Source organism: Pezoporus wallicus, unplaced genomic scaffold (genome assembly GCF_028554395.1).
Source record: "Pezoporus wallicus isolate ANWC-B61680 ecotype Strahan unplaced genomic scaffold, APGP_CSIRO_Pwel_v1 contig_7485, whole genome shotgun sequence".
NCBI lineage: Eukaryota > Metazoa > Chordata > Aves > Psittaciformes > Psittacidae > Pezoporus > Pezoporus wallicus.
The window spans coordinates 996267-1022827 of record NW_026641901.1 but is presented as its reverse complement, the minus strand read 5'-3'; the positions used below and the strand labels follow the sequence as shown (position 1 = coordinate 1022827).

General features: G+C 36.8%; 1 protein-coding gene across 5 annotated transcripts in view; it reads left to right on the top strand.

Moving 5' to 3' along the window:
• The window catches only part of TMC1 (transmembrane channel like 1), a 59139-nt gene that overhangs the window by 15047 nt on the left and 17531 nt on the right, over window positions 1–26561 (top strand). For 3 of the 5 annotated variants that reach the window (XM_057425819.1, XM_057425821.1, XM_057425817.1), the window contains 6 exons: window positions 10307–10397; window positions 11640–11721; window positions 17672–17778; window positions 18648–18746; window positions 22188–22330; window positions 24807–24951. In XM_057425819.1, coding sequence (XP_057281802.1) covers window positions 10307–10397; window positions 11640–11721; window positions 17672–17778; window positions 18648–18746; window positions 22188–22330; window positions 24807–24951 — 667 coding nt within the window. The remainder of the gene's footprint in view (window positions 1–10306; window positions 10398–11639; window positions 11722–17671; window positions 17779–18647; window positions 18747–22187; window positions 22331–24806; window positions 24952–26561) is intronic. The other 2 variants (XM_057425822.1, XM_057425818.1) reach the window with 1 other exon arrangement.

Below are 26561 nucleotides of genomic sequence, written 5' to 3'. Positions count from 1 at the left end.
CATGTCCTGGGCTGCATAGAAAGAGGCATTGCCAGCAGGTAGAGAGAGATGATTCTCCCACTCTGCTCTGATGAGACCCCAGTTGGAGTACTACATCCAGCTCTGGGGCCCCCACATAAGAAGGGCATACACTTGCTGGAGAGGGTCCAGAGGAGGGCCACAAAAATTTTCAGATCTGGAACACCTCTCCCATGAAGAGAGAAAGACTGAGAGAGCTGAGTTTTTTAGCTTGGAAAAGAGAAAGTTCTTCTAGCAATCCTCAGCGAATGCTACACCTCTCTACTTTTTTCTTCTCTGAGGTGGGCTTTAAACCAGTGGTGAATTTTCAAACTCCTACCCTTGTTGTCTGCCTTTTTATCTTAATGATTTCTTTGTTCATATTCAGGGTGGAGTGGGCCTTGTACATTCAGCATGGGCAGCAACTGTACCTAAGAGTCCATTAGTCTAGCAACTTTTAAATTCTTATATTTTAAGAAATCTAGCCTGGAAACTAGACAAGCATTCTGCTTCATTTGCTGACATTAGAAGATTTGTTTTAGTAAACAAGATGCATCAATGAGTTCTTACAGCAGTTTGCAAAAATGTGGTTTTTTTTTAATCCTTTGGTACAGCCCTCTCTAAAGAAGGCCAGGAAGCATAATATCAGCTGATTTGTCCTAGAAAAATGTGTATTCCAAAAGCAAGTTACAGTTCTTCAGATCAGTTTAATTGTTTTGAATCTACTTTAAGTAACTTAAGAATTACATTTGTTACTATGTTTCTCTGTCAAATAAGATTTCAAAAATAGTCACTTTTTATTCCAGGCAATTTTATTTAGAGTGTTGCAGTTCTGACAGAGTCCTGCATATCTCAGCAGAGGAAACACATAAATTCAGCAAACACCTGGAATGAAAAAATAAAAGCTAAAACCCAATATTTGGTGACATTTTTAAACCTGAGTGCTGAGAATTAGGCCTTTAAATCTGTGTTTAGCATTTTAAATGAAAATAAAGGAATTAGAAAGCACTCAGAACTTTTAAAAAGTCGAACCCCATCATTTACATACCAAAATAAAATCGCAGACTGATTTTTCTAGGGTCCTGTTTATGTAATTGGTTCTTTGTAGTCTAACTTCAACTAAGCTGCAATGTAACCTGGTGTTACTATACTGCTTAAAATAAGAAGTAATATCTAATCAATGGATGTGCTTTTATGACTGTAGTTGCAGAAGTGCCTATATCAGGACTTTTCAGGGTATCTGTGTATTTGTTTTGTATTTTAGCAAGACATGTAAGATTTATAACAGAATCATTAGTGGGATTGGCATTATTCTTGTACCTGTGGAAAATGGACAAACTTTGCCTTAAAGTCCTTAAACTTGTAAATCAATAATGTGACTTTTGAGTACCCTTATATGAGCATCTCTTCTTGTTGAAACTTTTGGTCAACATTTATTATTAGCAAATATTTCTTTGTCACCCACTTCTTCCTCTGTGCAGGATTTAGTGTATTATGGGATATGGGGGAAAAAAAGAAACCTATCTATCTTCTTAGAGATGGAACAAGAAATCTCCCTATTTTTTTGTCTTCCAGTTTCCACAGTAGAGACGTACTTAATTGGAGATTTCTTCACAGCATTATGAGAAATATCCTTTATTGTGCCAAAACCAACTACCATGTTTATTCTGTATTAGCACATACTTTTTCCGAGAATGAAAAAAAAATGTTTTCCCAGGAATGCTCCAGGATCTGTTATATATTTGTGACAAAATAAAACAAATATATATATATATATACTTTTTCATATCATTTTGAAAAGTGAATATAAGGGTTGATTAGGACTTTTCATTCTCCATCCTTTTATGCTCCATTCCTGGCAGTGTTCAAGGCCAGGTTGGACAGAGCCTTGGGTGACATGGTTTAGTGTTAGGAGGGGAGATGGAACTGGATGATCTTAAGGTCCTTTCCAGCCCTAACTATTCTATGGTTCTATGTTTCTATGATTCTAAATATTTTTTTTTTTTTGTTTTAAAGAAATGTTGATTTGTCAGATCCCTCCCCTATTTTGGGGTAAAGATTTAATTTCCACTTATTTTGATGTTATAAGAAATTGATAAGTAATTATAGGGTAGGAAAGATTATTTGTATTTGGCTCTAGTGACCACTTGGTAAAATAGTTAAACTTTTCCTTCAATCTTTGTTCTTAAAATGCATGAAGGAATGATAACTTTAGAACACAGATGCAGAACTATATGATCTCTATAAAATGCCTTCTGTCAAGACCTAGCTTAAATGGCATTCTTAATAGAGCTGCACTGGCAAATTAGTTCAGCTCTCATTTCTAATTTACATCCCTGTGTCTTGAAAGATGCATTTCAAACAGCCCCTGATTATTCTCTGAAGAACCATAGCTGAAGACATGGCTCTCCTGCAGAATGTTCCTCTGCAGTTTGAAGCTGAACTGTACTGGCACTGTCAGACTCTCACCTCACCTTGAGGTCAGATCTTTACAGGTCTGGAGATGTGAAAAAAGTGAGGAACAAGCCCTGAAAAGGTGTTATGCAGGCAACTTGTCCTGGGTTCAGCAGAAGCAGTCATCACTTAGCAACAACTGAAAACATCGGCTTCACCAACACTATTCTCAGGCTGGAAGTCAAAACACAGCACTGCACCAGCTACCACAAAGGAAAAAACATGACTGCTACTGCTGAACCCAGGACACAACTGCATCACCATTCTCCCAACCCTGAAGAAACAGAGGTTAGACTGTGGGATGGGGACATAGTGGTCTGTGCTGGTGAGAGCATAGATTTACTTGCAGTCCAGATGTTTCCTCTTTTCTAAGACTAATATTCCTGTTCAGAAAGGTTTTCCTGTTCTCTTCATTTTTTTCCTACTGGTTTAATGGTTGGTGAGTACTGCTGTTGTGTCTTTTCAATGGGAGATAATTTTTCCTCTTGATGCTGCCTACTCAGGCAACCTTTTGGCCAGGACAAAATAACCTGAAGATCCATTAGATGATAATGACTATCAATCATTACTTACAACGTTGAGATTTAAAATGGGGAGTAAACTGTTGAAAATATTTTTGGATTACAAAAAGGCACAAAAAATAAAACTCATGGGCACTGCTTCAACTGTTGAAATTGGAAAACCTCCAGGGAAAGATATCCTAATTTACCTCTGAGGGTTTGATTTTTGGGGACTGCATCCCTGTCTGTTCATTCTCTTGGTCGGGTTTTGCACAGGCGTGAAAGAAAGGAAAGGTTTAAAAGCTGTGCTACTGTGTTTGGCTCTGCTATGAATATTTCACTCCCCTTGTTAGTGCGTGTACCTGATTGGATAGCCAAAGTTTTGTGCTATAGAATAGCAAACTCTATTAACAACTATGTAGTTTATATCCACCAGCAAAGCCTGTTATGTTACCATATAATCAGAGACTTGAACACAAGTCCAGAAATGTACCAATAGTGGTCTTACTTTAAAGCCAGTTAACAAACTATCACAACAAGTAAAATGACAATATAAAAATTAAAAAGGCAGTCAAATATCAAGCTTAGGCTTTCTAAAGGACTTCCAATTAAATACAGATTTAAAGAGAGCCATGACAACTTTTTGGCTTTTTCTAAGAAAAAGAGTAAAGAGCAGAGTAGTCTTCGCTTCATCTGCCAGGGAGAGAATATAGTGTGCAATTTTTCAGTACTTCTTAGCATCATTTATTTCATTACATGACTTAAGATAACCCATCAAAACAGATGAATTGGAAAAGAAATATTTTAAAGTATATATACAAAACCCAATGATACATAAGGTACATGTGTGGGATGGTGGAAATTTCTCATCTTTGGATGCCCTCTTTGTATTACAGTGAATCAGTATTTTATCTCTCTTACTATGGACATACTGGATGTTCTGGAGGCCAGCTGGGTATTAAATAACACCATAATTTGCCCATTACTATCACTGAATTGCTTTTCAAGTGAGCTGTGCCTGCCAACAGTTGTTTTGCAGTCAGTTTTTAGCCAATCTTTTTAAGAGTTGGAGAAGTCCTGGGTAATCGATATTAATAAGACATTTCTTTTAAATGAGTTTTTGGATCTTGGAGACTGAAACCTTCCTGAACTGTTACTGAAAAATGTGAGCAATCCACTTGAATTCTATTCATTAGCAACAACCTCTAAGAGCTGTAATGCATCTTCCCTCTGCAACACTGAAGTGCCCATAGCACTGTACACCTAACACTTTGGGAGCTGTAACTCCACACCTGGTATTAATAATTAACTCTGCCTTCTCTGTGACAATAATGCCTGACCCCATGCAACATTTATTAGTTCCTTGTGTCTGTAATTCAATTAATAAGGTTTCTCAGAAGCTTCTTTAAATTCACGGTTAGCTAACAGGGCACACTTTGGCCTGTCTTGTGATATAGATAATTTACCTATAACACATGATACCAGTGATTACAAAGCTCAGTTTTGTCGCTCTGTGTTGGTTTTGACACGTCCTCATGTTAGTGAAGTTTCATTACTTCCAAATAGGTACGCATAGACATGTATGTGGTTTTGGTTGTTGTGATTTCTAAAACAGTTCTGTGGGTTCAGAACTACTTTTTATCGCTTGATCATTCTTCCTGTCTTCACATTTTATTTTTAAATGGAGAAATGGAGGAAAGGATAAAGTGTGTCAAAAGTCTGCAGGCATGTACAAACAGAGGTCTTTCAGGGAGGTAGTTTAGAATTCAAGTTAGAAACCTGAATTAAGTAACATGTTGAATTATATTTAATCAAAAAAACCACGTGTGACAGACACTGAAAGGAGATTGTAAGCCTGTTCCTTGGCTGAATCATGCCAAGTTGTTCCTGAACTTTTAAATCCAGGAAGTTTAAGAAGTCAGGGAAAGGTCTCCTTACCCTACAAATCAGAGGTCTGGAGTAACACAGTGGGACTAAACTGCTGCAGAGCCGGTGAGGGAAGAAAAGCTGAGGGTGTGAGGGAAAACGTGTTCTGTTTGATGGCTCAGCATTACCTGGTAGTTATGGTTTCTGTATTCCTTCCTTGCACGTAACTGCACATGTTACTGCCTCATTACCCGTAGCCCCTTTTTCAAGCTCTGCTTCTGCAGTGAATTTGCTTTTCGGGTATTTCTGAACTCTGGGGGGACTTTTTCATTTCAGGATCAAGTTGTTATTGAGATTTGCATTTAACTACCAATTAAGTAAGATCTTTAAGTCATGCAAATCTTCATGAATACAGTTAACAGGCTGCTGTGGGGCACTTAATAACTCCTCTGTACATTTTCACGTGGTGGGTTTCCCTTGTAAGACTTACTCTTTCTAAATGAATGGTATGGAAATGCTATTTAGAATGTTAACTGGTAAAATCCACTGCACATCCAAAGAAAAGGTGCTTGTAAAACATCAGATGTAACTTGATGTCATTTGTTCCAAGAGTGGAAGAAGGCTTACACTCTTTTCTTTCACAAAATGCTTTTTTAAAAATAATTTCTTTGAACTGCATAATAATCACAGAATCGTAGAACCATTTAGGTTTGAAAGGATCCATAAGATTATCTAGCCTAGCCTGTAACCTAACACTGCCAAGTCCACCACTAAGCTACATCCCTAAACACCACATCCACACATCTTTTAAGTTCCTTTAGGGATGGTCACTCAGCCACTTCTCTGGGCAGCCTGTACCAATGCTGGACAACCCTCCTGGTGAAGAAGTTTTTCATAATATCCAATCTAAACCTCCCCTGGCACAACTTGAGGCCGTTTGCTCTTGTCCTGTCACTTGTAACTCGGAAGAAGAGACAAACATCTGCATCAGGACAATCTCCTTTCAAGTAGTTGTAGAGAGCAGTACTGTCCCCCTGAGCCTCCTCTTCTCCAGACAACACCCCCAGTTCCCTCAGCTGTTCCTCATCAGACTTGTTCTCCAAACCCTTCACCAGCTTCATTGCCCTTCTCTGGACCCTCTCCAGCATCTCAATGTCTCTGTTCTAGTGAGGGGCCCAGAACTGAACGCAGGATTCGAGCTGTAGCCTCATCAGTGCCAAGTACAGGGGGATGATCACTGCCCTGGCCATGCTGGCCACACTATTGCTGATACAGGCCAGGATGCCATTGGCCTTCTTGGCTGCCTGGGCGCAAGCTGGATCATGTTCATTCAGCTCTATCAGTTAACACCCCCAGGTCCTTTTCCTTTGAGCAGCTTTCCAGCCATTCTTCCCAAGCCTGTAGCTTTGCGTGGGGTTGTTGTGGCCCAAGTGCAGTAGCCAGCACTTTGCCTTGTTGTAACTCATACCACTGGCCACAGCCCATTGATCCAGCCTGTCCAAATCCCTCTGCAGAGCCTTCCTCTCCTCCAGCAGATCAACCTCCAACAGCCACCACTCCCAGCATGTAAATTTACTGAGCATGTACTCGGTCCTCTTGTCCAGAGCATTGATAAAAATATTTTCAATAGAACTGGTCCCAGTACTGAGCCTTGGGGAACACCACTTGTGACCATCTGCCAACTGGATTTAATTCCATTCATCACACCATTTGGGCCAAATAACGTGTTACTTTTTATTAACTATGCAATGATTTTTGCATTATTATGTGATGATTTTGGCTATTACTTCACAAAAAAGGGAAATATTAATAGGCAGGTTTTAATGCATTTTTGAAAGCTAATGCATGTTTAAAATACGCTTTATTGTAAAAAATGCAATTAGTCAAAACCCCACAGTATATTGTAACTAGACTAGAACATAAATACAATATAAATGTAAAACTAAATAATACTACAAGTCCAATTTTATAGAACAAATTTATAAGCACTGGAAAGCCATATCTGAAAAAAATGAAAGGGGTTGCTTCATACTTTTTTCACGAAACATTAAAGTAGCTTCACAAATATTGTGCATGCATGGATCCAACTGGTTTTGTGCTCTGATCTTGCATATGTAACTCAGTCAGCTGGGTAGTATCAGTTTCAGATCATTGTCTGGTTTGTCTGTGCTGCAATGATGAACTCAGTCCAATGAAGACCAATGAAGTGAAAATCTGAGAAAAACAGATTGTAAAGCAGTAACATTTAGGGGCAGTTTATAACAGTTCTGTACCCAGCACACATTGTAGCAGGCCGTGTTGAGGAAGAAGAGATTCAGGGAGAAAGGAAACCTTAGCCACTGGCAAAATAAGACTCAGGGAAGCATTCAGGAGGGTTAGCAGCATTAAACCTGGAGATCCAGATCACCTTGTTCAAAAAGCAATGTTTTGGTTTGTCGTTGAGAAAAGTCTTAAATAGTGCTAAAAGTGGTGAAGTGAAAGGTTGCTTGATGGAGAGTCCAGGAGGTAGAGAGGAAGAAGAAATACTGCTTTTTGCAAAAAACTTTGTGAAAAGACATTTCGAACAAATGAACAGAAGCCTTGGATTAAGAGTTAGAAATAAATTTTTCTATGTTTTCCAGTGTAGAAAGTTCCATTTTACTCTGTTTTGGCTTAATTTTATAGCAGAGTATGTTTGTGGAGAATTTCTGTGTTCAGCTATAGGTGCAAAATATGTTCATATCTGCTACAGAGGATTTTTTATGCTAATGATTATTTTCATACTATCCCTTAGATTTCCAATTTACTTCTACTGTAAAAAAAAGAAACAAAACCAAAACAACAACAAACAAAATGACAAAACAAACCCCCAAAACCAGCCAAACAAAAATCCCTGTGATTTGAAATCCTCATATTCTGCCGTGTAACATCAAGTGATTAGTGACCGAAAGCAGAGGTTTTCTGCAGCTCTGGAGGCTTTCATTTCAGTAATTTTTCATAAACAAGCTAAAGTGCTTGAATTACCTAGTGATAGAAGTGGTAGTGGGAAGTTTTCCTCTTAAATCCAGAATATAATATGCTGCCTTGGGAAGCAGGTACATTTCCAGTTTATTGATTCTGGCTGCTTTTATGGTATTGCTCCAGCACTGAGTGCAGAGTTTATGAGGAAGCTGCCATCTGCTGCTAGGACTGCCTCATATCTCCTGACAGTGCAACAAGATTTTAATTCCCGAGGACATGGATTTAAAAGGGACTCTTGGGCACTGGAAGAGTCTGTTTCCTCTGACTTATTTGAGGGGGGCTGAAATTTAAAGTTGAATTTTATTTTGAGAATCAGAATGGAAGAATGAGATGTGAGTGCTGAGCCAGAAAATCTTTCAAAGGCTCAATTTATGGAAAATAAGGAAGGCTCAGTCAGTGACAAAGTTAGCTAAAGTACAGAAAGATCAGACTCCAAAATCCAGAACACAAATATGAACCAGAAAAGCAGAACTGCGAATAAGGGATCTAGAGCATTAAAAAGACACTGACTGGGTCCCTGAGGAACACTTTGAAGAAGTGGTGAATAGGTGTAATGCGTGGCTGGGGTAGTGGCTGGGTGTTTTTAAAAAAAAAAATAAAATCTGAATTTGCCTTATACCACAAGAAAAAAAAAAAAAAAAAAAGAGTGATTGGATTGGGATACATTTCGTTGTGTGTAGTTTTTGCTTCTGCCAACCTCTGTCTTTAAAGAAGGAAAGGGAATCTCAGGTGCTGGGAAAATGCATGCTGAACTCCTGGGGAGGTCAGGTTAACTGGCACTGATCCTAATGCCTCACCATCTGGGTTTAGGTGTGAGCACTTGGAAGGTGAGAGTGCTCAGAGGGCTGTCAAGTGTGGAAAGCTCTCGAAGAGTGAAAGCTAAATACAGTAGCTCAATTTTGCAGTCTTGGGAAGTGTAGAAACAAAAAGCCATTTGGAGCCTTGTTACTGTGAGCGAAAGAGACTGGTGCAGTGGGTGTCTAGTGGGGAAAGAGTTTGGTAGGTCTTCAAATGGTAGTATGAAGATCGCCTCAAGTATTTCTAGTTACTAAAAATACACAGTATTTTAAAAGATGATTTTTAACCATCTTTTAAAAAAATCATAGTTAAGATTTTTAACTATGAGTTAAGGGAAATTATGACACAGGTAATAGCCTTCTTCATACATAATTTTAATTCTCCTTTATCACAACTACGCAACCATTCTGACAATGCCATTGTCAGATTTTGCAGCTTAACAAAATATTTTTGCTTGCTTGCATAAAATATCTGAACAGAAGATATAAGAATGGAATTTATTTTACTCAGTGAATTTATCTGTAGCACTTCTGGAGAGTTGTGCATCAACATTTTCCCAATAGTCTGTCTTTTCTCAAGTGTTTAGTGTTATACCTAATATAATATACAAAGCTTTGCAGCCATCTAGTGTGGTGACAGGATAGTAATACACTTTTGTGCATATATTGACAGCTAAGAGTTCTTACTCTATTTTTGAGTGTTTTAGGTTAGGACATTTAACCTTTAGGGCACATTTTCTCAATAGAGACAACATTAGATATAAGGAAGAAGTTCTTTACTGTGAGGATGGTGAGGCACTGGAATAGGTTGCCTAAAAAAGTGGTAAATGCTCGGTCCCTGGCAGTGTTCAAGGCCAGGTCAGACAGAGTCTTGAGTGGCATGGTTTAGTGTGAGGTGTCCCTGCCTATGGCAGGGAGGATGGAACTAGATGATCTTAAGGTCCTTTCCAACCCTAAATATTCTATGATTCTATGATAGTCAAATTTACAGATAAAAATTAGATGAAATTGTTTTAATTCACAGCCATTATGCCTTTTAAAACAATTTTAAAATCTTCATTTCATGTTTGTAGCACCATGGTATTATTCAACTTCCATATGCTTATAAGCAAAATTTTAGTCTTTTGGGGACCACTGAAGCAACACTTCTATAAAATTATTCTAAGAATGGTGCAATTAGAAATGATATATGCATAAATACTGAAGAATTGAATTAAGTCTAGCCTTGAGAAGGTGAAACGGACAGGAACCAAGGCCTTAATGTATACATATTTCCAAAATAAAAACTGAAAATAAATTTTGCTTAGATAGCCCAACAACGATTTATATTAGGTGGAAGCAGGAGGAATAATAGTTTGTGAGTGGCACATATGAGCAGCAGCTGAACCGCAAAAGAAAGTCACTATGACTAAAAGTATTTGACAATGTTAACTGGATGTAAGCAATTCTCAGAGGTCCAAATGAATTTGTTTGAGAGCAGATTACTGAAGTTGCGTGTTCTGTTTGCACTACATATAATTCTTCTGTGAAATACAAAATCTCAGCCTTGTTCTTTGCAAACATTACTAAGGGAATAAAATTTTACAAAACTCTTTGAGGAGTTAGAACATAAAAAATTACATTGATGCATCAGAGACAATATGAAATTTACCGTAGCATCATCTATATCTTCCTTTTGGTTTCATTTTCCAGGGAAGCCCAGCTTTTTGTTGAAAAGTTTGAAGGTGCTCTTGGAAAAGGAAAAGGAAAAAAATTCTATGCATACAAAGTGATGATGACCAAGGTAAATTTATTATTTCACTAACTGCATGTAATGCAAATGGGGAGCCTTTTGTCCATTATTGCCATATATACCCACCTACATAAACAGAATTCCTTGTCTTTCTTTGCATTTTGACACTTTTATTTCCACTGCTCTTGCATGAAAATATTTCTAATGCAAACTCACTATTTGATTGAGGCTTGATTTTAGAATAATTTGCAAGAGTTTAATATCTTGTGAATTTCTCTTGATATATATTGTTTTTTTTTGAGTGTGTTAAATCCAAAGCTCAGTCTCTCCCTTGGGACAACCTTCTTATTGTGTCTTTTTGCCCTACAGCAAAAGTGCTGTAGGCATCTCCACTGAGCTAAGGCTCCAGGGCTACATATATTCTAGGAAGTAATATGGCTCTGTAGGATTGTGACTGAAAGGCTGAACAGCGGTTGCCGAGGATCCAATGTTTGCACGATATGTATTCTGGCAGGTCTCTCTTACAGATAAGTCCTTTGTGGTCTCAAACAATAAATACCCACTAGCAGTGGATGTGGATTAAGGTGGTCCTCAAGTACATCTTTTGACTTAGTTTTATGCTCTAACACTGCTATACAATGCAAATCTAAGTGTGGTAAATCAGGATGGTTTGGGAGATTTGCTTCAAAAGCACACTCTTGCCCCAAACTAAAATGCTTATGTAGAATGATGCTAAGAATATTTGGTAAGGTTACTAGCTACAGAGAGGTTTACCCTTAGTTAGACTGGACTTTCTGCAAACATCACAGACTCAAGCATCTGCTGAGTCACATCTCATAAACATTAATGTTCACAAAAAATAGTGAGGCTTTCAAACTCAGCTGGGCACAAGAAGCTCTATTACAGAAGTTACACTTATCTAATAGATAAATTATTGTGTAGAATAATTGTAATTAAACCACACAGTTTGAGCTCCAGATCTGAATTTTGAATAGCACAGGAAATAAATTAAATTCTCAGAAACAATTCTTAAAAAAAAAAAAAAAAGAATGGAATGAAAAGTAGAGGTTATTTAATAATTTTTCTTGTGGAAGAGGGAGGGATTCACACAAAGCCTGTAGGAGACATATTCAGAACAAACGAAAGAAGATGGTTCTTCATAAGCTAGCGCTTCTATTGCAGTGGGCTCTGTCAAAGGATATTGTGAATGATTAAGGGGTTACGTTATCTCAAGGGAAACAGCATCTGGGAACTGAGATAATGGTCGTCTTTTCTATCTGTGACCCATTTCAGAAGTGGATGAAATTTCAGAGAGATTTTGAGAATTTTAAGACAGCCTGCATACCCTGGGAAATGAAAATTAAGGAAATTGAAAGTAAGTACTTAAGGATGGTAATAAAGAATAGTATCTAGGATCATATTCCTGATGCATGTAAAAATGGTAAGTTACTTATCAATACTTTAGAAATAAAGGTCTGTATTCAATGTATAGTATAAGCTCAATGAGTATTTAATTTTTCTTAACATTTATTGAGCTGGATATTATAGCTAGTTGAAAATTTCCTTGAGAGAATGTTTATCAATTTACAGATAAAAATCTTGAATACAGTTTAGCAGCCAGTGATGAAGTTAATCCCTGAAAATGGAAGTAGGATTTAGATATTGCCTACCTTCATTTTATTTTGTGTGCATTTATACTATAATTATTTCTGTGATATTTTTTCATCATCTTGAGCCTTATGCAAATGGTATTTTGGCATTATTGCTCTCATTTTCAACCATATAATACAATACAGAGAAAACAACAGTGGTCTTGTATGTCCCCATGTATTAAGCATAAATATAAAAGCACCCAGGGTACTTAGTACTATGTTTATGTTTGAGAGTAGGTTTTTGGCATGTCAGTTTTGTGTTTAAGTTCCAGTGATGCATTTAAAATTCAGATCTTTCTTTGAAGGAGATTAGCTTAATTACACAGGTACCTGAGTGAAGCTTGCCACTGATGAAATGCAGATGAAAGTGTGATGCAAACTGATTTTAGAGAAGTTGCCTTTGGAAGAAGTTGCGGTTTGCATCAAAAGTCAATAACCAGAACAGCAGAATAACAGGAAAATGATAAACTGTGAATTTTGTGCTGTTTTGACTGCAAAATAGCCCTTGAGAAGAACTTGCATAATGTCCTGAAACATATGGTGTATGGACTCCTCAACAAATTATCTACTCACTTGAGGCAGAGTTTAGAAAGAAGCTGCTGTGTGCGTGTAGTTAAAATCAATCTCGGCAGTTAGATATACATGGTCTCTTACTGGTCTGGAGATACAACAGACATCTCGAGGATTTGTGAGAACAACATTTCTGCAAGTGTCTGCAAGGGAGTAGTCATGGCACAAGCTGTTCTGCTAGTAATAACTTCCAACAGATACATTTGTTTCCCTGTAAAATCAGAATGCAAAAAAATAGAACAGGGTAATTTTTCCAGTCTTGCTTTTATATCTATTTAGTTTTTCATTTAAATGAGCAACAGTTTTACTGTTACCTGGAAGGTCCCCAAATGGCAGTGGGATAGCAACTTTCAATAATCTCAACAGGTGAGATTGTTTATTCTTTTTCTACTTATTTTTATTTTTCATCCGCTGAACTTTGGTCGGAAAGTATAGTCTAGAATAAGGCTTTATTTCAAGGGAGGAGCTGTGAAATATTGCTGAGGAAAAGAGTTTGCAGTCACAATTTACTTGATTCTGGTTAATCCAAGCAGTAGCTCTCAGGATGTACCTCATATTAATACGTTTGTAGTACTAAGATCAAGGTCATCTTAATGATGACACTGATAAAGCTGCCAAGGAAAAAAAAGGGGATTTAGGTATTAAACAAGGAGAATTATGGGAAACTTAAATGGAAAAAGTATAGTCTGTGTGTAAGGGAAAGTAAAGATTAAGATACATTGAGTCACAGAGGCTAAAAAACTACTGCTTCAACTTCTTCTAGAAAATCAAGTGTCATCTGAATTTATACGTAGGCGGTGCATGTATTGCATGTTTATTAAAAGGGAAAGAGTAATCCTCTGTTTCTTGGCATTTAACAAACTCTTGGTGCTGAGTCAAGGATTACCCTGCATTCCCAAAATTTCAGGTTGGCAGAGTCACTATGTGATCATTTGTAAAACCATTTTTATACCAATCTCTGATCAAAATCTCCAGATTTGATCAGAGATCAAATACCTAACAGATAGGAGGAGCAGCCACCTTTTCAACGCTCAGCTTCAAGCTTGTGTGTGTGAACTCCAGGGAATGAAATGTGTTTAACAATTACTTTCTTCAGACATGCAGTTGTGTTAAAGAAGCAGTGGTAACTCTGCAAGGAGAGGCATGTTGGGGCTTAGTTCAAACCCTTGTAAAATAACAATAACAGTACTAAATTAAACACATGACATCAGAAAGTGAACAGAATGTGCCTGATACTGCTTATAAAGAATTTAGCAGAAAAATATTTTTGGTTGCTTAAGACTTTACATAAGACTTGCTAAATGCAGAACATTGAACACCTTAAAAGAATCTTGTTGGGAGAGGTAACACCTTGCATGTAACCACTGGATGCTTCAGTCTACCCAAAATACTGAGGAGTGATTGAAGAAAATGGTTCAATGCTAGGCTTGGACACCAGGATCAATACTTTTATAGTTACTGTTGTTGGATAACATTGTTTGTGATGTGTCCGTACCCATGTCAGTTCCCATGGACTGCAGTTTCATGTAGCAAAATGTGGCTGTATGAAGGAAATCTGAGGGAGTATTTTCTACATGACAGTTCAGTTTTAAAGGAGACAGTAGAGTGAAACAAGCAACAGATGACATCAGATTGTGACAGGTAAAGTAGGTTGTTTGGATCGTTCTTGGAATTCTGATGGTAGCAAATATGCTAGCTCAGTTCTCCACTATAGAGTTGGGCCTGCATGATTGCTTTCCATGTCACTACACAGGTTAGCATTTTTAAACTAATATTTCTTTTTTGATAATTTTTCCACCAGAACACATGCATACACACAGGTAAGTGTCTGATATATTTCATTCACCAGGTAAATATGTTTGAAAAAGAAATGTTCATGGGTAGCTCCTACTTCTTCCAACAGCTGGGATTATAGTTCTATAAGCAGTCTCTTAACCCAAAGAAACTAGAAATAAAACTTATATAATCCTTGATGATCACTGCTAACACTATGCTCTAAGTTATTTTCTTTCCAGAGGCAGGCACTATGCACAGAAGCGTAAGTATTTGCAGGGTATAAGAAGAAGTAATGTCAATAGCACCTGAAAGAGATGTAGGAATTTATGAGAGTTCTGTTTGAACCTTGTATGATCCTAGCTTAAAAAAAAGTGTAAGCAGTGAGAGCATGAATAGAACAAGAACCTGACAGTTATATGCAGACTATTCTGTACAGAAAACATTTTCATTTGGCTAAATACCTTTATGTGAGGGAATATTTTATGCTCAGCAAACCTTTAGAGTTGTTAGCTTCCAACCAGTAAACTTTTCAGCATGAGTCATGTCTACGCTCTCACGTGAAGACAATTTGCATTTTCTGATGTCAAAGTGAGCTCTTTATTAAGAAATCCCAAGCAAAAGACAGTACCTGTTTGCAGTAGAAATAGGTGAAGTAAATATCATTTTCTAACCACTGAGAAACACTTATTTATCCTTCAGTCCTTCTAAAAAACTACATATGACCAACCAAGCATGACTGATACCTGCTTTGAAATCTAGAGGATCAACAAAGTGAAGGAGATCAAGCCATATATTAACAGAATGATCTGTCTTTTTGGTACAGCTCAGGAGTTAGCATGTACTAGAGGCTTTTTTTAAAAAAAAACTCTGATGCTTATACTTATGTAGTGCCGGTGGGCATTGATCCATTTTCAAAATTAGCCAGGGTAGTAGACAGGTTGCAAATGAAAAGTGAATTAAGGTCCTGGATAGTGGATCAGTTAGATAGCTACTGTGTAAGGTTTCTTCGACTTTTTAAAAAATACTGTATTGGTAAAACAATGATAGATGACATAGAAAGTTTTCTTGCACACAGACTGAAGAAAATCAGTAGCTGTGCCGCCCTACCACTGCCTAACTGAGGCAGGAAACCTAAAGGGAAAAGCAATGTTGAAATAAACACACTTAATGAGAACAACAGAAGGGCTGAATTCACATGAAGTCAATAGATACACTTTACCTTTAGGGAAAGAGGTTAAATGAAGAATGTGTTGGACTGGGAAAGGTGACACACCTGTGCCTGCCAGTGCTACTGAACCAAAAAGTTCCTTGAGCCGTTACTTACACACTAGAAAGACGTGGAAAGAAAATGCTTCATATTGAGCAAATTCTCTGTATCTTAGAGTTACACTGGTATGCTTGGGAACTCCTAAGGTACAAGACACAAGTTTTACTGAGGGTTTTTTTCTTATCATAGTTTCAGCTTGATGGAGAAATTTAAGCAGACTTCAAAAAGGTACTTTTGATAAACAGAGGGCTCCTTTAGGATAGGTCTGAATAATCTATGAAAGAAACCAGCTAATGCTACAGGTAAATCTTAAGCGTTCCTGTCTGCTTTGAAGAAATAATTCTGATTTTATTTCAAGGCCACTTGTAGACATACAAAACCATCTTGACCACATAAAGTCAAGTAATTCAACAGTCACTCTACTACACCTTGGATGTGTTACAGAAGAATATAGGAAAAAAATATTATTCATTATTAATTTTGGCAGAGAAGACAGACCTCTGTTTTAAGCTTTTCATACAGTGTCCTAAACTACAAACGTGCATTAATCACACATTTGGACTTTATATAAGGATTGTTTATGATGGGCCTCTGAACTGGCAGCAGGGGGACTGTCAGTGTTTAGATACTAAAATTATTGAGTTTTTCTGTATGTGATAATTATAATCAACAATTTCTTACAATAAATAAAAGAATAAATTAATGGAATAATCAAAACAAGAAAAAAGGAAAGTGCTAGCTCCATTTAAGCCCTAGCAACAAAACTCATCTGTAACATCTGCTTAGTTTCATAATGCTCCCCACTTTAACAAATAGGACCCTTCTTTTTACAGCCCTCTTTGGTTTGGTCTTGACTCTTTCAGGCCACCAGGTATCTAGAAAGGCCAGGTATCAGCATGAATTTCTAGACTGTCTCAGGTAGGCTTCCTGCTTGAAAATTAGGGTCCTTTCTAGCACAGCGAGCCCTGCTTCAGACAACAGGCAGCAATCTTTGTGTTGGCAGTAGATAAATCTATTATTGATGTTTAAGAGAGATAGAAGTAGATAAGTAGATTAAGTATTTATATTTAGAAAATAGATGCTTATTTTCCTTATAGAATAAATATTCAGGAATATCTGCAACAGGACTTTATGGAAAACACACATTTCTGGGTTTGGACAGGGAGAACCTCTTCATTGCACTGCTGAAATTTATACTGTGCATGACAATCTGCATGCCAATGCATAGTATGATGAAGTTCTTGATGCAGGAAAAGATGGCTAAAGACTACTTTAAAGTATTACTCTTCCATTCATAATTGCAACATATTGCACCACAGAGTGAACTCAAAACACTTGTGAAACTTGGACTGTTTTTTTTTACAGCTGGTGCAAGCTGATTTTTATCATGTTCCCTCTTGCCCCCTTTTTGGACCTGCTCAGTCTGGAAATGTAGTTAAGGGCAACCACAGCTAAATTATCCTCATCCTCGGGTAACCTTTTCACTTGTCAGAGGTTGTTCTTGACTCATTGATGAAAAAGAGTAAAGTCCATGTACAGTCTGTGCATTGTGATTTAGAGTTATAGAATCATAGCATGGTTTTGGTTGGCAGGGACCTTAAATACCATCTAGTTTCAACACCCATTCCATGAGCAGGGACACCTTCTACTAGACCAAGTTTCCCAAAGCCGCATCCAACCTGTCCTTGAGCACTGCCAAGGATGGGCCAGCCACAGCTTCTCTTCCATTGCCTCACTACCCTCACAGTAAAGAACTTCTTCCTACTGTCTAATCTAAATTTCCTCTATGTCAGTTTAAAGTGATTACCCCTCGTCCTGTCACTACCTGCCCTTGTAAAAAGTCCCTCTCCAGCTTTCTTGCAGGCCCCCTTTAGGTACTGAGAGGGCTGCTATAAGGTCTACCTTATAAAAAAAAATTAGAATTATTGTAATAAAGCAAATTAAAAGCCTCCCCTGATTTTATTTATTTTAAATGAACTCTTAGTGTCTTCATCCTGAGGTAAAATAACATAAAACACCTGATCTATTTGGCCTTTTTTTTACTTCTCATATTTTCATAGGTCACTTTGGCTCATCAGTAGCATCTTATTTCATATTCTTGCGCTGGATGTATGGAATAAACATGATTCTCTTTGGACTGACCTTTGGACTTGTAATGATCCCTGAGGTGGGAATCTTTTAAATTATCAATGAGAATTGCTATGTGAATTTCTGTCTTTGCAGTGAGATTTCATAAGACTGGACCTTTAAATAAAATTTTCATCTCTTTATGTTCCATTTAAAACTATTAATTTGTACTAAGCCTTTAAAGATGTAGTTTCTTTGGGGACGGTTTTCTCTACAGAGAAGTGTCTTGAAATAGACGTGTTCTGAAAGTGTTTTCGCATAGTCTAGGATTGTGCTAAACTTTTTTTTTCTATGGAGAAGAGGAACTGAGACTAAGAACTGACAAGTAGAATATCTTGACTAAAATGTGCATTTGAATAGAAAGATGCATTCCAGGCCTCTGAGGCACCATGACTCCTTTTTAGCTCCCTTAATACTCACATGTTGATAAAGTCCAGCAGGCCTATAAAGTCATGAGAGACCCCTCATGTTTTGCACTGTGTGCAGCATCAGTTAATAGTGCTGCTCAGGGCAGATGTAATTCAGGCAGAAATTACTTCTGTGAAATGTAATATTTTTCTAGTTCATTTAAGGCACCGTATTGTCTTCCTAAAAAGAAGATTTATATGGAATTGAAAGTATTCTGCCATCTCCCTGATTTCAGTATTCCACATCCTCTTGTCTTCTAGTAAGTGGATGGGAAAAGGTCAAGTAGAAATTTCAAAGAGTTTTCTAGTTCAACATTTCAATAGCATGATACGTCTTCCACTGAAGCCAAAACAGAAAAGATCCTCAACAGTTTTCAGGGTAAAGCCTGGAAAGGACCCTGTGAGGACTTGTTCTGTGGCTGAGCAGCAGTGGGATAACTGTCCCTTCTCTTTCTTGGTATTTTGCTTTAAAATGTAAATTGCTCTAATTTTTTGGTTCCAGGCTTTGATGGGGAAGCCATATGGCTCTTTACCTAGAAAAACTGTCCCAAGAGCTGAAGAAGCAAGTGCTATGAACTTTGCTACTCTCTGGGATTTTAGTGTAAGTATGCGTAAGCTTGCAGTACTGCATATTCACATGACTCTTTGATGATTCTCTTATTCACTTCAGTATCTAATATTCAGAGATATCAAATGTTTCAGAAGAAAATGGCACTAGAAGTAATTTACTTTTTTTTCTCTATAAGTTCTGAGCATAAGTGTTTCCTTCAGAGTAAACATGTAATTAAGCTCAGTGTCCACATTTCAGTGCACATTTCAGTATATGTAGCAATACGAGAACACATGGGGAAAAGTCTCGAAGATGGATTCACATCCCTGGCTACTGACTTTCTGTTTCTTATAGATTAATTTTGTCCTCTGCTTTTATATGATTAAGGTTATGAATTTGAGAATGCAGTGTGAATTAGAAAAAAAAGAAAATCCATTAATGTGCTACGTAGACTTCCTAAAACAAGCAGTGCTGTCTTTAATTTTTCTCATAGAATCTGCAGATATTTTAGCTGAATTGAGAAATATGTCTTAATTCTTTACCTTTAATATGATGCTCAGTCTAGTTTATGGATCTATAACTTTTGTAGTGCCAAGCTAATGGTATGTTCTTAAATATGTCATTCTGTTTTTAATTCCTGAAAACAACAGTTTTATCTAATTTTGAGTATGCCATGTCACTGTAGTCAGCCACTTTATATAAATGATACAACTTAGCATAAAGTCAGCTGACGAAAGTTTGGTAGTACAATATGTAGCTTTGAAGGCTGGTAGGTTTCTCTCTGGTGTGCAATGTCATCAAAAGGCTCTCTTCAGCTGTGAAAGGGTGCAACCACCAAGTTAAGGTTTTCCTTCAGATTTATAGAAGCAGCATCCACTGGACTGAGTGTGATTTCTCCCTCAATCTGCTGCTCCCTTCTGTAAGACATACCAATACTTCTAAGGAGTTATGCATATGCATATCTTTTAACACTAGTATTCTTTTAGAAAAACCAATATGAATATGATGGTGGAAGGAGACCCGTTTCTTGGAAAAAAACTCAGGTGCAGGTTCCTCCAGTTTACAGTACATCCTTTCCAGCTGTCTGCAGAATGGCTTATCTAAAAGTGACCTCTCTGAGTACATTTAGCACCTCATTTAAAAATTACCACTCTGTGCAGACTTGGTGCATGTAGGGTCCTGTTCCATCTCTGCCAATGGGGAGAAATGTGCAGGCTGTGGAGCCTATGTAGGCAATCCCAGGAGGGGCATAGGCAGATTTTCATACCTGTCCCAATAGGATGTCTTCATAAAAAGGGTACAGGGTACATGTCTATGCTTCTTACTAATATTGCCATTTTTAGTATGGTTAAGCTGTGGAGGGATCCCTAGTCTCTGGTATGCAAATCTCAAACAAGATCCCTTGGTTTGTGACTCAATACCTTTATGTGGGGACTCCAATGATGCCAGATTTCTGGTCTTTTATTTATCTTTCTTGGCTCTACTTTCAATTTGCAGCTATCAGCAGAGTTAAAATGAGGTTGTAAAATGACAGAACATTGGAAAAACTTGACTGGATATACCCATTTTCTCATTTACAAGCAAATCTTTTAGGTTTGTTAACTGTAGACAACTGAATTTAAAGAAAATCTTGTAATAATAGGTAAAAATCACAATATTTAAAGGTACAGAAAGTGAAGAGATTCTTTGTTTTATTTTACCACATAAAGTGATGGAGCTTCCTTGGATACAAAAGGATAGAAAGATCTTTCTAAAAAGCCACATGGTACATTTTGTAATGACTGCTGCATAAAATGATATTGGGTCTCGTTCATTAGGAGTTGTATATTTGAGTGACATGAAGAATACATCTAGACACGTAGCTGGAAAGTTAGATAATGATGATGACAGTATAAAATGAGAAAAATCACAGCGATACTGGAGAAAAAGGAATCATAGTAACCTGGAGATTTTGCAAGAAGAATAGAGACTAGAAGAGGGTTATACAGCAAATATGAAAAAAGTTTTAAAAAGAAACATATTTGAGAAAAAATGAATGAAGACAGATTGTGGAAAGAGACAGGAAGTTTATAATAGGTGTCAAAAACAGGATCTGACAGCTCCGAAGAAGAAATTAGAGTTAATAACAGAGTAGCAGTTCACACAAGGTGCAAATGAAAAGCAGGAGAAGGATCACCTTAAATATTGAGGGGAAAAAAGAAGGCATCTTTAATTGAACATCACAGGAAATGGTATCTTTCATCTGTTAGCAATTCTTGTATGCTACCAAGTTACAAATAAATGAACCCAGATCAGCAAACATTATTTTATCCCAAAACAAGAAACTCAAGCTCCCACCAATTTTTAGGACAGTAAAGAAAAGATGATGTCAACCTATGTTTTGCTTTTGTGCACTTGATACCCTTGCACTTGCACTTTTGCTTTTTGTGCACTTGCACACTCTCTGACATGTCAGAGAGACACAAATTTGGATTTTGCTATATTTAAATAATATTCTTATCTCACCCCTCTTTTATGTTAGTCTTGGGAAGGAGTGAAAAAGATCTTCCATAAATACCTTTACACCGCTAAAAAAATATTTCAGGTCGCATGGCAAAATGCAATAGACAAAGCCTAGGAAACAGCATACGAAATGACATGCAGTGGAGGAATTAACTCTGACTTTTCAGAACACAGTGACTTAAAAAACATTTTAATACTCTGAGGGACCCAAAAGGCTCTCCAAAGTTGTGTTAGGCTGTAATGAAACTTAGGCTCAGTTGGAATTATAGGGATACTCTAATACTATTGAATTTAAATATGTCCTGATTGTGTAGATGTTTTACTAGTAGCAACAAATGTGTTCTATAACAATAGTTCCTTTATCAGAGAAGAACATCTGTTCTGTGTAGGCACATCTCTCAAAGCTATTCTGATATGAATTAAAATTAGATATGTTGATTACTAAATCAAGACATTTTGAATAATATTTTTAAAAGCCCCTGCATGCTGGATAATTATCCATAACATGCAACTATCTGTTGGTTCACGTATTTTGAATGATTTCACAATGAACACCAGACAGCACTGATAGGCAAAGAAGGCATATGAGAATTTTGTATAAAATAGGCTATGAAAGTAAATTTTAGAAATGTGAAAATTCAGTTAAGTCTGGCATTTTATCTGCACATAATTTTTAAGGCAAATTTTGTAAACTGAAATGTTTTTGCCTTTGCAACAAGAAGTATGTGGATAAAAACCTTTTCACTCATAAAATCATAGAGTGCCCATGAATAATTTTAGAGGTAAAAGATTTGAAAGTTGCCATGAAGTATTCTAGGTCTTTGTAGATGAAAGGAGAATTTTTTTTTCATCCTGTGACATTTATTATAGTGATGCTTGCACCTGTTAGAATGCATTGAAATGGATATTTCGATACACTTCTATTGGTACAATTTCTGAGTACATGCATATTTAACAGACATGACATTATATTTTTTGATGACTTTTCAGGGCTTTGCACAGTATTCTGTACTCTTTTATGGTTACTACAATAACCAGAGGACAATTGGATGGCTCAAGTTCAGGATGCCTCTTTCATATTTTCTTGTTGGTGTTGGGACTATTGGCTACAGCTTTATGATTGTCATTCGAACGTAAGTTCTCCTTGGATCTCAGATAAAGTACATTCAAAAAGGCAGATAATTCCACTGTTGATCACTGAGACTACCTTATAAAAATATGGTACTTTTAAGGGCAGGACAATGCAACATTAAGTGCAAAGTCTAAGTCCTGTAGGATTCCTTCAGTCTGTGTTTATTTATCTATTGTTTTACACAAGCAACTGTGTCACAGTGTTGTGGAACTAGGAAAAAATATTTGCTAAAATAAGTTAACACTTCCCTGCTGAATTTCAGCCCATCTTTTCAAAATACTCTGCATCTAGCAGAGTGTCAGCTAACATCCAAGAAATTCAGTTGTTCTACCTTTAATGATAACTTATGTGAGTTAAATTCTTTTATGAAGGAAGAGGGGAAGAAACAAAGAAACATATGGCAAATAATACTGTGTGTAATTCACAGTCAGCAGTAAATGAGTCTCTGCAAGACTATAGCAGAGTGCTCACATTTGCACTGTAGTGTAGAATTAATGCTACTGGACATTGTAAAGATTTAATCATAGAGGTAAGTGAAACAGGGCCTAGGCAGTAAAACTGGTGATACATTAGTCATTTAGCTCTTAAATTCTGGACTTGAATATAGTCTTAAGATCAGAATTTAAATGAAATAAAATTATAATTTTATAGCTGAGTTCATTATAGGGATAAACTTTGATAATTCTGACAGTTTCTAAGGAGATAAGCTGCCAAGGAATATAACTTCTAATAATCTTGATTCAAGCAAAGTGACCTACTACAACAATACTGTCAGCTATAGTGGTGGCTTTAAAAGATGCCTACAGTGAAAAAAAACAGAGCATTGCAAGTCAAGATTCAAGGACACTTGTCAATACAGAGAAAATTGCAGCTGATATTTCCAGTGTTTTGTCCTGAACTCAGGATTTTTTACTTGCATGAGCACTAGGTTAATTCATGTTCTCTTTTTCAAAGATGATATGGTTTCTGCATAGGGAAAGAAACATTTCAGAAGAAAAAAAAGAAAGTCTGCAGTTACATATATGTATTTTGGAGGATGAAAAAGGTAGTACAATAAAAAAGTAATAGTTTTGGTTCAAAACTACTTTCTTTTCTTTTTATTATGTAGATGCGAAAATAAGAAAATTCTTAGTCTCAGACAACAGCATTTCAGTGACTACCACTCAGAAAAAAAAAAAAAAAGAATCCTCTAGAAGAAAATCCCTGTGGCCCAAATGAAGGAATATCCTTGAGGAAAAAAATAAACTGTTAACTTCCCATCTGGCCACGTGACAGAAACTAAAAGCAGTGTAACAGAAGGTGGTACCATTTTTTTGCTGTTGACTAAGATCTGGAAAAGGGAATATCTATGTTAAAGAGGTAGGCAGGATACTAAGCATTATTATTCTAATTAGGGAACATATTTATATGTAGGGCTTCTCTTTGCAGCTCTTTCAGTACATAACATAAAAGAAAAATATTTCAGCTCTCAAAGAAATCATATCCCAACCACAAGACTCTTCACTATTTCATTGGGAACTCTTGAGAAGGAATTATTTTAATTTAGAAACAAGCTGCAGGACAGATCCTAACAAGAACCTTTCCTGATGTCTCTCCCTTCTGTATATGAGCAGCAAAACAAAAAAAACAGCCCTGGTACTGGTTTATGACAGCTCAGAAAGATTTCAAGTGTTGTTTACTTATTATTGTCTTCTCCTATTTGGCAGTATGTATTTTAACGAACTGTTAAAAATGATGTATGTAGAGTGTATTGATATTAATAACATAAATGTGCTGCATTAGTGAGCTTTTCCTGACCAAGAAATAATTCAATACTGAAGGCTAGATGGTTTGTACCCTACCAATATACTCCATCCTTGTGCTTAATGGTTTGAATTAAGTAGTAAAATCCATAGAAGCAAGACCACTATTATTACATGAATGACAATGCTTTGAAATGAAGTTACCATTTAAAATTAATTCAAATCACTAAAGAAATAATTTGAGGCTTCTGGATACTGTTATCAATCTTGTTTATAAATGCAGAGGAGATGAAAAGGAAGCTGTACTGGTAATACTGTTATATGGTAATAACCACATTTGCTCTGGCTTGTTATTTTAGATTTTTTCTTTCTTTGTGAAATCTCTAATAAAATCTATGATAGTTCAGGATGCTTTGCACCTCTCCATTCCAGAGATTTTCTTCATATTGTTTTCCTATTGGGTTTCTCTCCAGCAGAGTTTCTCTGATGTGTGAATGAAATAAATTAATTCTCTCTCATGAAAATGTGCTTATAAAATGTCTAAATATGAAAATCTCTATCTTTCTCTCTTGTTTCAGACTAAATGTTCCAGGTTTAGTATAACATAACTAAATGCAATAACTTTTTTTTTTTTTTTTCAGAACAGTGCTAGGATTTAGGAACAATTTAAAAGTTATGCTCACATTTCAGAAATATTTCTAACAAGGACTTCATCTGTCTTTCTGGCTTTTGTAGAATGGCAAGAAATGCAAATGATGATGGTGGTGGGGATGATACTAGTTTTAATTTCAGCTGGAAAATGTTCACAAGCTGGGACTACTTGATTGGAAATCCTGAGACAGCAGATAATAAGTTTGCCTCCATCACAACAAGCTTTAAGGTAAAATAGTGCTCACTAAGGACAGGTAACCTGATTTGTCTGTCACACGGGTGTTAATCAAATGGAACTAAGGTCGAGTATTAGTTGTGTTGGAGCCTTGAAAATTAAACAAGAATTATCAGCTCTATAGCCTTCTGAGTATTGGTCTTTGTGCCTTGCTGTCTTAATCTTTTCTTTCTTGATTGTGGAAAAGCATTAACAAAATCTTTTGTGTTCTCTGTGACTGTAATACTAGTTTTAGAAAAATGATTCTACTGTAAAATAATCTCCTTCTTTTCCTCATCTCTGATGTCTTCCATTTTCTATGGTGCTTGTCTGAAAAACTTTTTTTTTTAATGCTGGTGACATTTTGCTAACCTCACATTATCATTTTCTCTTGCTACGTGGAAGAGACACCATCAGATAAAGCAATAGGATCATCTATAAAGGGCTATTCTTCATATCAGAATTAGCCTCAGAATTTTGGTGTATACTTGCATTTCAATAAGCAAAAGAGGTTATCTTCCTTACATAAAAAAAAGTTTTTATCTTGAAATTAATTGTCAAATAAATCCCAGTTTTCAAGGCAATACAAGGTTTTTTCAGGCCTCTTCAATTTATAGGCTATGTTGACGTCAAGAGTCATTGTATGAAGAATCTGGGGCAGGATGTGAGATGCACCGCTGTGAAAACAGTGAAGGGGATATATTCTATATGTTGAATGTTAAAGAATGTGTTTCTACACTGGGGTCACTAGGACATATCAATGCAGCATGTAAAGGAAAGTTTAATTTAAAATGTAATAATGTACAGGGAATACACTGGAAAGGAGTTGCCAGGTAATAATCAAGGTGCTAGACTTTCAGTCATACCGACAACATAACAACATGGGAGCTGGAGGACTGAGCACTGATTGCATTATCCAGTCACACACAAGATCCTTCCCACCCTTCCTTTTCCTACATGCCTACTGTTCTCAGTTGCTGAAAGATATTTGGAGAGGCATACAATTCAGTAGAGACAGAGGCAATTTTAACAAATAAACTCATGAAGCTTTACTGCTATCTTTGCAAATGAGAAAAGAACCTCATAAAGAAAGAGAAGTTTTGTCTTGGGTGAAGTCATGGGAGTTTTGCTCAAGACTTTCATTTATGTAACAAACAGAAGTCGTAAGGAAAACAGAACCATGCAGAGTAATTATTTCAATGCAGAAGATCAGCTTCTCCTCTGTGCAGGTGATCTTTATGCCAAAGTAAGAAGCTGTAACCAAACTCCCTTTCATGAGGACACTTCAGAGCAAAAGCCCCTTCTGCTGGTCAAACTCAGAGCTGCAGATTATAGTTAACACCTGAGTCTTAATATTTATCAGTACTGGCCAACAAATGTTTTATTCTGCAGTCTGAAGCTGTGCACTGTCTGCCTTTTTTTGAGATTCCTACATCTAAACTGTCAGTTCATTCCTTCTGAATTAAACATTTTTCTCATTCTCACAAATGCACATTTTAAAGGTGTGTCAGTTCCTTTTCTGACAGCTATTCACACATCTATCCTGCTGGGTCACTCAGCTGCACAGCACCCCACAAGCTCACAGAACATGCTGGTTCCTGTTTGGCACACGAGTACAGGTATAA